Below are 15,000 nucleotides of genomic sequence, written 5' to 3' on the forward strand. Positions count from 1 at the left end.
CTCTCTCTCTCTCTCTCTCTCTCTCTCTCTCTCTCTCTCTCTCTCTCTCTCTCTCTCTCTCTCTCTCTCTCTCTCTCTCTCTCTCTCTCTCTCTCTCTCTCTCTCTCTCTCTCTCTCTCTCTAACTCTCTCTCTCTCTCTCTCTCTCTCTCTCTCTCTCTCTCTCTCTCTCTCTCTCTCTCTCTCTCTCTCCTCTCTCTCTCTCTCTCTCTCTCTCTCTCTCTCTCTCTCTCTCACTCTCTCTCTCTCTCTCTCTCTCTCTCTCTCTCTCTCTCTCTCTCTCTCTCTCTCTCTCTCTCTCTCTCTCTCTCTCTCTCTCTCTCTCTCTCTCTCTCTGCCTCTCTCTCTCTCTCCCTCTCTCTGCCTCTCACTCTCTCTCTCTCTCTCTCTCTCTCTCTCTCTCTCTCTCTCTCTCTCTCTCTCTCTCTCTCTCTCTCTCTCTCTCTCTCTCTCTCTCTCTCTCTCTCTCTCTCTCTCTCTCTCTCTCTCTCTCTCTCTCTCTCTCTCTCTCTCTCTCTCTCTCTCTCTCTCTCTCTCTCTCTCTCTCTCTCTCTCTCTCTCTCTCTCTCTCTCTCTCTCTCTCTCTCTCTCTCTACTCTCTCTTCTCTCTCTCTCTCTCTCTCTCTCTCTCTGTCTCTCTCTCTCTCTCTCTCTGTCACTCTCTCTCTCTCTCTACTGCTGTCTCTCTGGTGTCTGATTTACGTCAGGTTCTCAGCGTGAAGAGATCAGGATTCCCTCACGCGTAAGTCTGTTGTTTCTTGGTCTTCAAGACTGTCTTCACGTACCCCACCACCCTCCAGTTGCCTTCTCCACTTGCTCGTGTATACTACTGATGTTGGGCTCTAGTTCAGGGCCCCCTCACCTTATCTCATCCTCACCCCTCACCCCCGCCTTCTAGCCTTGCTAAGTGTTGCCACACTCAAAAGACCTTCCGGGCGGCCCAAGACTCGATTTTTTTTTTTTACTGTGATTCTAATGGAGGGTTTGTAGTGGGGAGGGGGGTGGAGGAGGGGAAGGGAGGGGGGTGGAGGAGGGGAAGGGAGGGGCACCGGAGAGGGAGAACGAGCAGTTAAAATTAGTCTCTGCTCGGCCTTCTCTGTCTGATGCCTGTCACCTTGTCACAGACTGTCTAGTACCTGTCACAGACTGTCTAGTACCTGTCACAGACTGTCTAGTACCTGTCACAGACTGTCTAGTACCTGTCACAGACTGTCTGGTACCAGTCATAGACTGTCTAGTACCTGTTACCCTGTCATAGACTGTCTAGTACTTATCATAGACCGTCTAGTACCTGTTACACACTGTCTGGTACCTGTCACATACTGTCAAGTGCCAGTCATTCACTGTCTAGTACCTTTTACAAACTGTCTAGTGCCAGTCATACACTGTCTAGTACCTGTCACAGACTGTCTAATACCTGTCATAGCCTGTCTAGTACCTTTCACAGACTGTATAGTACCTGTCACAGACTGTCTAGTACGTGTCATACTCTGTCTAGTACCTGTCACAGACTGTCTAGTACCTGTCACAGACTTTTTAGTACCTGTCATACACTGCCTAGTACCTGTCATACACTGCCTAGTGCCTGTCATATACTGTCTAGTACCTGTCATACACTGCCTAGTACCCGTCATAGACTGTCTAGTACCTGTCACAGACTGTCTAGTACCTGTCACAGACAGTCTAGTACCTGTCACAGACTGTCTAGTACCTGTCATACACTGTCTAGTACCTGTCACAGACTGTCAAGTACCTGTCACAGACTGTCTAGTACCTGTCATACACTGCCTAGTACCTGTCATACACTGCCTAGTACCTGTCATACACTGTCTAGTACCTGTCATACACTGCCTAGTACCTGTCATACACTGTCTAGTACCTGTCATACACTACCTAGTACCTGGCATACACTGCCTAGTACCTGTCATACACTGTCTAGTACTTGTCATACACTGCCTAGTACCTGTCATACACTGTCTAGTACCTGCCATACACTGCCTAGTACCCGTCATCCTGCCAACTTGGTGTCAGAAAATATACAAGCAACAGCATGACGTCAGGGGATATACACAGCAATATGTCTGGTAATTCTCCAAAGAAAATTCATTTTTCTGTGAAGAATTCTGAGGGATTTGAATGTCAGTCTGGTGGAAGGGAGGAGGTGGGGTGGAGTGAATATCTGGAGGAGTGGAGTGGAGGAGGGCCCAGGTAAAGTGGAAGGGTGGAGTGGGGAAGTTGATCAAATTTCCACCAGCTTGAGGGGGATACATGGCCACGATATACGCAATACTCAGGGGCACAGTTGCAAATTTAGCAACAGTATCCAAGAATACTATAACTTTTTTTTGCCTTCGCTAACAGTTTAGTTAAACAATAGCACGGGATATACGAGGTGGAAGCGCTACGACAAATGAAAATTTTAATATATATATATATATATATATATATATATATATATATATATATATATATATATATATATATATATATATATATATATATATATATATTATTGTAACCACGAACAAGTGGTATTAATCAATAACAACACTGCGACTAGCCAGAGGCATCCACACCACTGTACGTCCTCGGATGACAGTAAAACACCTAGCTCTGCTGGGTGCGTGATTCTTGTAGGATTGTGTGGTCCTGTGAGTTAGAGCGTCATGTGTGATTTTGGCTCGTCATGAGGCGAGCCAAAACGACATAACTGTGTTCTTGTAGTTACAACACCGACATAACTGTGTTGTAGTAACTACAACACCACCAACATAACTGTGTTGTTGTAACTACAACACCACCAACATAACTGTGTTGTAGTAACTACAACACCACCAACATAACTGTGTTGTAGTAACTACAACACCACCAACATAACTGTGTTGTTGTAACTACAACACCACCAACATAACTGTGTTGTTGTAACTACAACACCACCAACATAACTGTGTTGTTGTAACTACAACACCACCAACATAACTGTGTTGTTGTAACTACAACACCACCAACATAACTGTGTTGTAGTAACTACAACACCACCAACATAACTGTGTTGTTGTAACTACAACACCACCAACATAACTGTGTTGTAGTAACTACAACACCACCAACATAACTGTGTTGTTGTAACTACAACACCACCAACATAACTGTGTTGTAGTAACTACAACACCACCAACATAACTGTGTTGTTGTAACTACAACACCACCAACATAACTGTGTTGTTGTAACTACAACACCACCAACATAATTGTGTTGTAGTAACTACAACACCACCAACATAACTGTGTTGTAGTAACTACAACACTGAACTACAACAAGTAGCTACACAAACACAGATTCACAAGACCACAATATAAATACAGTCAGTTACATAATAAACTGTAACATAGAGTTAGTTCTCTTACGACTCACCATTTATCATTCACCTCAGGCATTAAAACTTTAAATGGTATACTCAAGAGCTGGAGCCCAACACCCGCTAACTCAGCTATGTAAATTTAGGTACTAAAGGAAAACACACACACACACACACACACACACAAGAGGCGGGGCCAGGAACTATGACTCGATTCCCGCAACCACACACACACACACACACACACTACGTAAATTTGTCTAGATTTTGAGATTTCTGTTGTTGTTTTTTTTTTTTAAATGGTGTAAAAGTTTCTTAATATAGAATATTTATTGTTAATGAAGGTTAACAACAGTGTAGTAAGTGGTATTATTTTGTTGTTGCAGAGAACTGTTGCTGGTGGGCTGTCATCACCCGGTGAGACGTCTAGCACTGACGTAGTGGTCTCAGAAAATGGCGTCAGGGAAGGCAGGGAGAAGAGGTTCCTGGATATGGAGACGCGAGGAGGTCTCACCTTCCCTGGTTTTGGCTTCTCCACCGGCAACCTGCCGCAGGACCGCGACCACATGATGAAGCTACTGCAGAAGGCCAAACTGCGACAAAAGAGCAGACTTCTGCCGTCCATTCAGAGCACCCACAGTGACCTGCCCATCGGCAAGAGGAACCTGGCAGCCCTGGCAGCAGCTAACAACATGCCCAAGAACGTGAAAAAGTCGGAATCCTCAACTGTCCTTCCCACTGACGTCTCTGCCACCACGGAGGCTAAACTGCCAGATAAGCGGAGCATCGCAAGCCTCGCCCGTGATGGTAAATTACCAGAAGCTAGAACCAAGAAGGATATGGAAGATGACGCCCATAATAACGACGATAAACTGCCTGTCGTAGTACCTGCCAAGATCAGTAACGAAGCCCATGCCATCAACAACATGAAGTCATATTCTGGAGACACCAGCAGTCACAACATTAGCGTGTCTCCATCACCTGACCTGGATAAGCGCCATTTATCAAGCATTGCAAGAGAGAACAACTTTCCCAAGCACAGCCTCCAGGAGAAGCGTTTTCTGGGCTCCTTGCTGAAGAATAACCCGCCGTCTTTCATAGACAACAGCTTGGAGAAGCGCTATTACGCCTCAACTCTCGACTCATACACAGACAGCAACAATTTTGACAAGCGGTTTTACGCTTCTCTTCTCAAATCCAGCTCACCACCCCACACAGCTCACCTCAACCTCATCAGCAGCCAGGACATGGGCGAATCAATGCCCTTCCTTTCCAACAAGCGGTACTTCGCGTCCCTCCTCAAAAGTCCTTACTTCAACAGACCTGCCGAGGGAGAGACCCAGAAGAGGTTCTATGGTTCCCTACTGCAAAATCTGCCCAGATCATCCGCTGTAGACCCACAGGACCTGGAGAAGAGGCGCTACTCCTCGCTACTCGAGAACCAAGACGCAGGTAGCTTCCAAGATGATCTGGGAACGGAGAAGCGCTACCTTGCGTCTCTCCTTAAGAAAGAGACAAACTCTCTGGAGAAGCGACATGTCGCCTCGCTCCTGAATAAGAAGTCTGAAGAATCTACCGAGTCGTTTCTTGAGGATAAACGACATTTGGCCTCGCTCTTCAAGCCCAGGAGAAGCGATGATTCTCTGGCTGCGTTTGATGAAGAAAAACGACATCTAGCTTCACTTTATAAACCAAGAAGAAACGACATTTCGATGGATGAGTTAGAGGAGGAAAAACGACATTTGTCTTCTCTTTATAAACCAAGAAGAAACGACGATTCTTTTGATGAATTTGAAGAAGAAAAAAGACACTTGTCTTCTCTTTATAAACCAAGAAGAAACGACGATTCTTTTGATGAATTTGAAGAAGAAAAACGACACCTGTCTTCTCTTTATAAACCAAGAAGAAACGACGATTCTTTTGATGAATTTGAAGAAGAAAAACGACACTTGTCTTCTCTTTATAAACCAAGAAGAAACGACGATTCTTTTGATGAATTTGAAGAGGAAAAACGACATTTGGCTTCTCTTTACAAACCAAGAAGAAGCGACAATTCCCTTGATGAATTTGAAGAGGAAAAACGACATTTGGCTTCCCTTTACAAACCCAGAAGAAACGACGATTCTTTTGATGAATTTGAAGAAGAAAAACGACACTTGGCTTCTCTTTACAAACCAAGAAGAAGCGACAATTCCCTTGATGAATTTGAAGAGGAAAAACGACATTTGGCTTCCCTTTACAAACCCAGAAGAAACGACGATTCTTTTGATGAATTTGAAGAAGAAAAACGACACTTGGCTTCTCTTTACAAACCAAGAAGAAGCGACAATTCCCTTGATGAATTTGAAGAGAAAAAACGACATTTGGCTTCCCTTTACAAACCCAGAAGAAACGACGATTCTTTTGATGAATTTGAAGAAGAAAAACGACACTTGGCTTCTCTTTACAAACCAAGAAGAAGCGACAATTCCCTTGATGAATTTGAAGAGGAAAAACGACATTTGGCTTCCCTTTACAAACCCAGAAGAAACGACGATTCTTTTGATGAATTTGAAGAAGAAAAACGACACTTGGCTTCTCTTTATAAACCAAGAAGAAGCGACAATTCCCTTGATGAATTTGAAGAGGAAAAACGACATTTGGCTTCCCTTTACAAACCCAGAAAAAACGACGATTCTTTTGATGAATTTGAAGAAGAAAAAAGACATTTGGCTTCCCTCTACAAACCAAGAAGAAACGACGATTCTCATGATGAATTTGAAGAGGAGAAACGACATCTGGGATCCCTTTACAAACCCAGAAGAAACGACGATTCTTTTGATGAATTTGAAGAGGAAAAACGACACTTGGCTTCCCTCTACAAACCCAGAAGAAGCGATAATTTCCTGGATGATTTTGACGAAGAGAAACGACATCTAGCATCTCTTTACAAGCCGAGAAGAAACGACGAATTTTTGAATAATTTTATCGAAGAAAAACGACACCTAGCTTCACTTTACAAACCAAGGAGAAACGACGAATCTCTTGAGGAATTTGAAGAAGAGAAACGACACTTGGCTTCTCTTTATAAACCAAGACGAAACGACAATTCTCTGGATGAATTTGAGGAGGAAAAACGACATCTGGGATCTCTATATAAACAAAGACGAAACGACGAATCTCTTGATGAATTCGAGGAAGAGAAACGACATCTGGGATCTCTTTATAAACCAAGAAGAAACGACAATTCTGTAAATGAATTTGAAGAGGAAAAACGACATTTGGCTTCACTTTACAAACCCAGAAGAAGCGACAGCTCTGTAAATACCTTGGATGAGGAAAAACGACATATAGGCTCACTTCATAAACCTAGAAGAAGCGACGACTCTTTGGATACTTTTGACAAAGAAAAACGACATTTATCGTCTCTTTACAAACCAAGAAGAAACGACAATTCTTTGGATACTTTTGAGGAAGAGAAACGACACATAGGATCACTTTATAAACCAAGAAGAAACGACGGTTCACAAGACACATTTGATGAAGAAAAACGACACATAGGATCACTTTATAAACCAAGAAGAAACGACAATTCTTTGGATACCTTTGAGGAAGAAAAACGACACATAGGATCACTTTACAAACCAAGAAGAAACGACAATTCTTTGGATACCTTTGAGGAAGAAAAACGACACATAGGGTCACTTTACAAACCAAGAAGAAACGACAATTCTTTGGATACCTTTGAGGAAGAAAAACGACACATAGGGTCACTTTACAAACCAAGAAGAAACGACAATTCTTTGGATACCTTTGAGGAAGAAAAACGACACATAGGGTCACTTTACAAACCAAGAAGAAACGACAATTCTTTGGATACCTTCGAGGAAGAAAAACGACACATAGGGTCACTTTACAAACCAAGAAGAAACGACAATTCTTTGGATACCTTTGAGGAAGAAAAACGACACATAGGGTCACTTTACAAACCAAGAAGAAACGACAATTCTTTGGATACCTTCGAGGAAGAAAAACGACACATAGGGTCACTTTACAAACCAAGAAGAAACGACAATTCTTTGGATACCTTCGAGGAAGAAAAACGACACATAGGGTCACTTTACAAACCAAGAAGAAACGACAATTCTCTGGATACCTTTGAGGAAGAAAAACGACACATAGGATCACTTTATAAACCAAGAAGAAACGACAATTCTTTGGATACCTTTGAGGAAGAAAAACGACACATAGGATCACTTTATAAACCAAGAAGAAACGACAATTCTTTGGATACCTTTGAGGAAGAAAAACGACACATAGGATCACTTTATAAACCAAGAAGAAACGACAATTCTTTGGATACCTTTGAGGAAGGAAAACGACACATAGGATCACTTTACAAACCAAGGAGAAACGACGGCTCACAAAACATATTTGGCGAAGAAAAACGGCACATTGCATCTCTTTTAAATAAAAAATCAGAGGATGTATCCAGTAAGTCGTCATCGAAGGACCCTGACCTGGAGGAGAGGTACCTGTGGTCGCTCCTGAAGGACCGTGCGGAAAACCACGACCCTCAGGCCCAAGACAGTAAACATATTTCTTCCTTAATGAAGCACAAAGATGACGTCGATCCTTTGGAAGAAGATGACATCGACAAGAGGTACTACGCATCACTGCTGAAGAAGTCACAGGAGCCTCCGATGGACTCACTTGACGAGGGCCTCAACAACGGTCAAGATTTTGGCTTCTCTAACGTCCATCTCACAGGCGGCGGTGAGGGTCCCCAGCAGCGAGAATTCACTTCGATGTTGAATGATGTCCCAGCTGATGCCTCCTTCAGTGTAGATAAAAGGTACTTCGCGTCACTTTTGAAAAGCAGACACTCAAGCTTTGGATCAGCTCCTTCGGCAGACAAGCGTTACTTCGCGTCACTCTTGAAGAACAGACAGTCAAGCTTCGGATCAGATCCTTCAGCAAACAAGCGTTACTTCGCGTCACTCTTGAAGAACAGACAGTCAAACTTTGGAACATATCCATCAGCATACAAGCGTTACTTCGCGTCACTCTTGAAGAACAGACAGTCAAGCTTCAGACCATATTATCAGTCAACAGGCAAGCGCTACTTTGCATCACTCTTAAAGAGCAGACAGTCAAATTTTGCCCTAGAAGACCAACCAGCGGACAAGCGTCACTTCTCGTCATTACTCAAAGGCAGAGACTCAAGCCTGGCTGAAGACAAGCGTCACATCGGTTCGCTGATGCAGCAGAGACATGACAGTTTCACATCAAGCTCCCTGTCTGCTGACAAGCGCCATCTTGGTTCTCTCCTACAGAATAAACAGACAAACTTGACGCCTGATAAACGCCACATTGGCTCGCTACTGCAGAACAGACAGTCTAGTTTAGCGGCAGGAAAGCGGCACCTCGACTCCATCCTGGACGACTCGGTGATCGATAATGAAGCCCAGGGTCACCCTAGACGGAAGCGGTATATCGGAGCCTTGGCCAAGAGTAACAACATGCCTCACCCATACTCCAGGTCGAGACAAAACCGCCGGGATGCCCCTAACACACCAGAGGACAACGTGGCCTACCTCAAGCGCCTCATCAGACTCGAAATCAAAAAAGGTCTCTTAAGGAAGCGCCAGAGACAGAACGTGGCTAAAGGAAACAGTAAAATTGTCGCCCTACTTGACAGTATAAGAAAGTCTCCGTCTCCTGGCGAGGACGCTAACGGAGACGGTGACGAGGGTCTTCCAAAGGGCAAGAGGAACATTCAGTCTCTCGCCAGAAATGGTTACTTGAATATGCATCGCAATTACAAACGTGAAGACGATATAATCTACAGCGACCTAAGCCAGGACGATATTCCACAGAACGACGCTCTTCAGGACGATCCCATGGAGGACGACATGAACCTGGCGTATCCGTGGGACAACACCTCTCCGCAGACCAGCGTCGTCAAACGATTTTTAGGTAAGTTCCGGAAGCAGTGCTTTTAGAGCTTGCAAGAAACTGTGGTAAGTTGTGCGTGGATCTACGCTGCTCTGGAAGTATAAAATTCAATATTTACTGTGGCTTTATGAGTATATCACTCCCATAAACACTATATCATTCTTGGCAACTTTTTGGGACACAGGAGAAAAAACTCGTCAGAGTCAGTTAGCAGAGGAGGGAAGTTGAGCAGATGTGCCCACACACTATCAGAACTTACAGTCTCCAAGACAATCAGAACTTACTGTCACCTACACAGTCACAAATTTCTCTCCCTTACTCTGCCTCTGCCTTTGTCATTCTCTCTCTCTCTCTCTCTCTCTCTCTCCCTCTCCTGTCTATTCTTTTTCAGCTCATATATCAGACAGCCCGGTTTTAGCACCTTCAGCTCACAAACAAAGGACCCGGGTTCAATGTCTGGTAAATAGAGACACTTAGCGCCCCTGTTCACCTAGCAGTAAACAGACCTGATTGGCAACGTTCTTGGGATATTATACCTTAGATTTCCTCTATCATCATTAGTAGTAGTAGTATTGTTGCTTTTATAATCATTATTATTATTAATACAAGGAGAGAGTATCCAGGTCACACACTAGAGGTAACAAGTATCCAGGTCACACACTAGAGGTAACAAGTATCCAGGTCACACACTAGAGGTAACAAGTATCCAGGTCACACACTAGAGGTAACAAGTATCCAGGTCACACACTAGAGGTAACAAGTATCCAGGTCACAAACTAGAGGTAACAAGCATCCAGGTCACACACTAAAGAGAGAGAAAGTATGCAGGTCACACCGTGAGAAAAAGACAGAGAATCCAGGTCACACAACCGTCACATCTTCAGTTCGTCAAAAGTTTGACCCCAAAAAATTGCAACATCAGAATGAGTGACCAAAATTTATACTTCAGTATTCAGTACACTGAGGAGGCGGCCTGTGGGTGGACGATGGGCGGGTAGTGGGCGCGTAGTGGGCGGGTAGGGGGCGGGTAGTGGGCGGGTAAGGGGCGGGTAGAGAGAGAGGGGGAGTTTCTGGTGATATTCTCTCCTTGGGTAGGGCGAGGCGGGGAGAGGCGAGGATAATAGTGAAGGTTGGAAGAATCGACGCTGTCACACTCCGTCTTCTCCAGCCATTGTTCGGTGAATTTTGTCTCCTCCCCAGAACCTTCCTGCCTCCTCCTCCTCCCCAGAACCTTCCTGCCTCCTGCCTCCTGCCTCCTCCTCCTCCTCCTCCCCAGAACCTTCCTGCCTCCTGCCTCCTGCCCAGAACCTTCCTGCCTCCTGCCTCCTGCCTCCTCCTCCTCCTCCACCCCAGAACCTTCCTGCCTCCTGCCTCCTCCCCAGAACCTTCCTGCCTCCTGCCTCCTGCCTCCTCCTCCTCCTCCCCAGAACCTTCCTGCCTCCTGCCTCCTGCCTCCTCCTCCTCCTCCTCCCCAGAACCTTCCTGCCTCCTGCCTCCTGCCTCCTCCTCCTCCTCCTCCCCAGAACCTTCCTGCCTCCTGCCTCCTCCCCAGAACCGTCCTGCCTCCTGCCTCCTGCCTCCTCCTCCTCCTCCCCAGAACCTTCCTGCCTCCTGCCTCCTGCCTCCTCCTCCTCCTCCTCCCCAGAACCTTCCTGCCTCCTGCCTCCTGCCTCCTCCTCCTCCCCAGAACCTTCCTGCCTCCTGCCTCCTGCCTCCTCCTCCTCCTCCTCCTCAGAACCTTCCTGCCTCCTGCCTCCTGCCTCCTCCTCCTCCTCCTCCCCAGAACCTTCCTGCCTCCTGCCTCCTGCCTCCTCCTCCTCCTCCTCCCCAGAACCTTCCTGCCTCCTGCCTCCTGCCTCCTGCCTCCTCCTCCTCCTCCTCCCCAGAACCTTCCTGCCTCCTGCCTCCTGCCTCCTCCTCCTCCCCAGAACCTTCCTGCCTCCTGCCTCCTGCCTCCTCCTCCTCCTCCTCCCCAGAACCTTCCTGCCTCCTCCTCCTCCTCCTCCCCAGAACCTTCCTGCCTCCTGCCTCCTGCCTCCTCCTCCTCCTCCTCCCCAGAACCTTCCTGCCTCCTCCTCCTCCTCCTCCTCCTCCCCAGAACCTTCCTGCCTCCTGCCTCCTCCTCCTCCTCAGAACCTTCCTGCCTCCTGCCTCTTGCCTCCTCCTCCTCCTCCTCCTCCCGAGAACCTTCCTGCCTCCTGCCTCCTCCTCCTCCTCCTCCCCAGAACCTTCCTGCCTCCTCCTCCTCCCCAGAACCTTCCTGCCTCCTCCTCCTCCTCCTCAGAACCTTCCTGCCTCCTCCTCTTCCTCCCCAGAACCTTCCTGCCTCCTCCTCCACCCGAGAAACTTCCTGCCTCCTCCTCCTCCCTAGAACCTTCCTGCCTCCTCCTCCTCCTCCTCCTCCTCCTCCTCCCCAGAACCTTCCTGCCTCCCCCTCCTCCTCCCCAGAACCTTCCTGCCTCCTCCTCCTCCCCAGAACCTTCCTGCTTCCTCCTCCTCCCCAGAACCTTCCTGCCTCCTCCTCCTCCCCAGAACCTTCCTGCCTCCTCCTCCTCCCCAGAACCTTCCTGCCTCCTCCTTCTCCTGCTCCTCCCCAGAATCTTCCTGCCTCCTCCTCCTCCTCCCCAGAACCTTCCTGCCCCCTCCTCCTTCTCCCCAGAACCTTCCTGCCTCCTCCTCCTCCTCCTCCTCCCCAGAACCTTCCTACCTCCTCCTCCTCCTCCTCCCCAGAACTTTCCTACCTCCTCCTCCCCAGAACTTTCCTGCTTCCTCCTCCTCCCCAGAACCTTCCTGCCTCCTCCTCCTCCCCAGAACCTTCCTGCCTCCTCCTCCTCCTCCCCAGAACCTTCCTGCCTCCTCCTCCTCCCCAGAACCTTCCTGCCTCCTCCTCCTCCCCAGAACCTTCCTGCTTCCTCCTCCTCCCCAGAACCTTCCTGCCTTCTCTTCCTCCCCAGAACCTTCCTGCCTCCTCCTCCTTCTCCTCCTCCTCCCCAGAACCTTCCTGCTTCCTCCTCCTCCCCAGAACCTTCCTGCCTCCTCCTCCTCCTCCCCAGAACCTTCCTGCCTCCTCCTCCTCCCCAGAACCTTCCTGCCTCCTCCTCCTCCCCAGAACCTTCCTGCCTTCTCTTCCTCCCCAGAACCTTCCTGCCTCCTCCTCCTCCTCCTCCTCCTCCCCAGAACTTTACTGCCTCCTCCTCCTCCTCCTCCTCCTCCTCCCCAGAACCTTCCTGCCTCCTCCTCGTCCTCCTCCCCAGAACCTTCCTGCCTCCTCCTCCTCCTCCCTAGAACCTTCCTGCCTCCTCCTCCTCCTCCTCCTCCCCAGAACCTTCCTACCTCCTCCTCCCCAGAACCTTCCTGCCTCCTCCTCCTCCGCAGAACCTTCCTGCCTCCTCCTCCACCCCAGAACCTTCCTGCATCCTCCTCCTCCTCCCTAGAACCTTCCTGCCTCCTCCTCCTCCTCCTCCCCAGAACCTTCCTGCCTCCCCCTCCTCCTCCCCAGAACCTTCCTGCCTCCTCCTACTCCCCAGAACCTTCCTGCTTCCTCCTCCTCCCCAGAACCTTCCTGCCTCCTCCTCCTCCTCCCCAGAACCTTCCTGCCTTCTCCTTCTCCTCCTCCTCCCCAGAACCTTCCTGCCTCCTCCTCCTCCTCCCCAGAACCTTCCTGCCGCCTCCTCGTACTCCCCAGAATCTTCCTGCCTCCTCCTCCTCCTCCCCAGAGCCTTCCTGCCGTTTCCTCCTCCCCAGAACCTTCCTGCCTCCTCCTCCTCCTCCTCCTCCTCCTCCTCCTCCCCAGAACCTTCCTACCTCCTCCTCCTCCTCCTCCCCAGAACTTTCCTACCTCCTCCTCCCCAGAACCTTCCTGCCTCCTCCTCCTCCCCAGAACCTTCCTGCCTCCTCCTCCACCCCAGAACCTTCCTGCATCCTCCTCCTCCTCCCTAGAACGTTCCTGCCTCCTCCTCCTCCTCCTCCTCCTCCTCCCCAGAACCTTCCTGCCTCCCCCTCCTCCTCCCCAGAACCTTCCTGCCTCCTCCTCCTCCTCCCCAGAACCTTCCTGCCTCCTTCTCGTACTCCCCAGAATCTTCCTGCCTCCTCCTCCTCCTCCTCCTCCTCCTCCCCAGAACCTTCCTGCCTCCTCCTCCTTCTCCCCAGAACCTTCCTGCCTCCTCCTCCTCCTCCTCCTCCTCCTCAGAACTTTCCTGCTTCCTCCTCCTCCCCAGAACCTTCCTGCCTCCTCCTCCTCCCCAGAAGCTTCCTGCCTCCTCCTCCTCCTCCCCAGAACCTTCCTGCCTCCTCCTCCTCCCCAGAACCTTCCTGCCTCCTCCTCCTCCCCAGAACCTTCCTGCCTTCTCCTCCTCCTCCCCAGAACCTTCCAGCCTCCTACTCCTCCCCAGAACCTTCCTGCCTCCTCCTCCTCCTCCTCCCCAGAATCTTCCTGCCTCCTCCTCCTCCCCAGAACCTTCCTGCCTCCTCCTCCTTCCCCTCAGAACCTTCCTGCCTCCTCCTCCTCCTCCTCCCCATAGCCTTCCTGCTTCCTCCTCCTCCCCAGAACCTTCCTGCCTCCTCCTCCTTTTCCCCAGAACCTTCCTGCCTCCTCCTCTTTCCCCTCAGAACCTTCCTGCCTCCTCCTCCTCCTCCTCCCCATAAACTTCCTGCTTCCTCCTCCTCCTCCCCAGAACCTTCCCGCCTTCTCCTCCTCCTCCCCAGAACCTTCCTGCCTCCTCCTCCTCCTCCCCAGAACCTTAGTGCTTCCTCCTCCTCCTTCTCCCCATAACCTTCCTTCCTCCTCCTCCCCAGAACCTTCCAGCCTTCTCCTCCTCTTCCCCAGAACCTTCCTTCCTCCTTCTCGTCCCCATAACCTTCCTGCCTCCTCCTCCTCCCCTTCCCCAGAACCTTCCTTCCTCCTCCTCCCCAGAACCTTCCTGCCTCCTTCTCCTCCCCTTCCCCAGAACCTTCCTTCCCCTCCTCCTCCCCAGAACCTTCCTGCCTCCCCTCCTCCTCCTCCCTAGAACCTTTCTGCCTCCTCCTCCTCCCCAGAACCTTCCTTTCTGCTCCTCCTCCCCAGAACCTTCCTGCCTCCTTCTCCTCCTCTCCAGAACCTTCCTGCCTCCTCCTCCTCCTCCCCCAGAACCTTCCTGCCTCCTCCTCCTCCTCCTCCTCCTCAGAACCTTCCTTCCTCCTTCTCCTCCCTAGAACCTTCCTGCCTCCTCCTCCTCCTCCTCCTCCTCCTCCTCTTCCCAGAACCTTCCTGCCTCCTCCTCCTCCCCCTCCCAAGAACCTTCTTTCCTCCTCCTCCTCCCCAGAACCTTCCTGCCTCCTCCTCCTCCCCAGAACCTTCCTCTCTCCTCCTCCTCCCCAGAACCTTCCTGCCTCCTCCTCCTCCTCCTCCTCCTCAGAACCTTCCTTCCTCCTTCTCCTCCCTAGAACCTTCCTGCCTCCTCCTCCTCATCCTCCTCCTCCTCCCAGAACCTTCCTGCCTTCTCCTCCTCCCCAGAACCTTCCTGTCTCCTCCTCCCCAGAACCTTCCTGCTTCCTCCTCCTCCCCAGAACCTTCCTGCCTCCTCCTCCTCCCCAGAGCCTTCCTGTCTCTTCCTCATTCTCCCCAGAACTTTCCTGCCTCCTCCTCCTCCCTAGAACTTTCCTGCCTCCTCCTCCTCCTTCTCCTCCTCCCCAGAACCTTCCTGCCTCCTCCTCCTCCCCAGAACCTT

At 49.7% G+C, this 15,000-nt stretch overlaps 1 protein-coding gene across 1 annotated transcript in view; it reads left to right on the forward strand.

Annotated features, from left to right (window-relative positions):
* The window catches only part of LOC128701647 (putative leucine-rich repeat-containing protein DDB_G0290503), a 115,593-nt gene that overhangs the window by 80,723 nt on the left and 19,870 nt on the right, over window positions 1-15,000 (forward strand). Inside the window, exon 3 of the mRNA XM_070101557.1 lies at window positions 3,745-9,316. Within this exon, the coding sequence (XP_069957658.1) occupies window positions 3,745-9,316 (5,572 nt within the window). The remainder of the gene's footprint in view (window positions 1-3,744; window positions 9,317-15,000) is intronic.

The sequence above is a fragment of the Cherax quadricarinatus genome, chromosome 78 (genome assembly GCF_038502225.1).
Source record: "Cherax quadricarinatus isolate ZL_2023a chromosome 78, ASM3850222v1, whole genome shotgun sequence".
Classification (NCBI taxonomy): Eukaryota; Metazoa; Arthropoda; class Malacostraca; order Decapoda; family Parastacidae; genus Cherax; species Cherax quadricarinatus.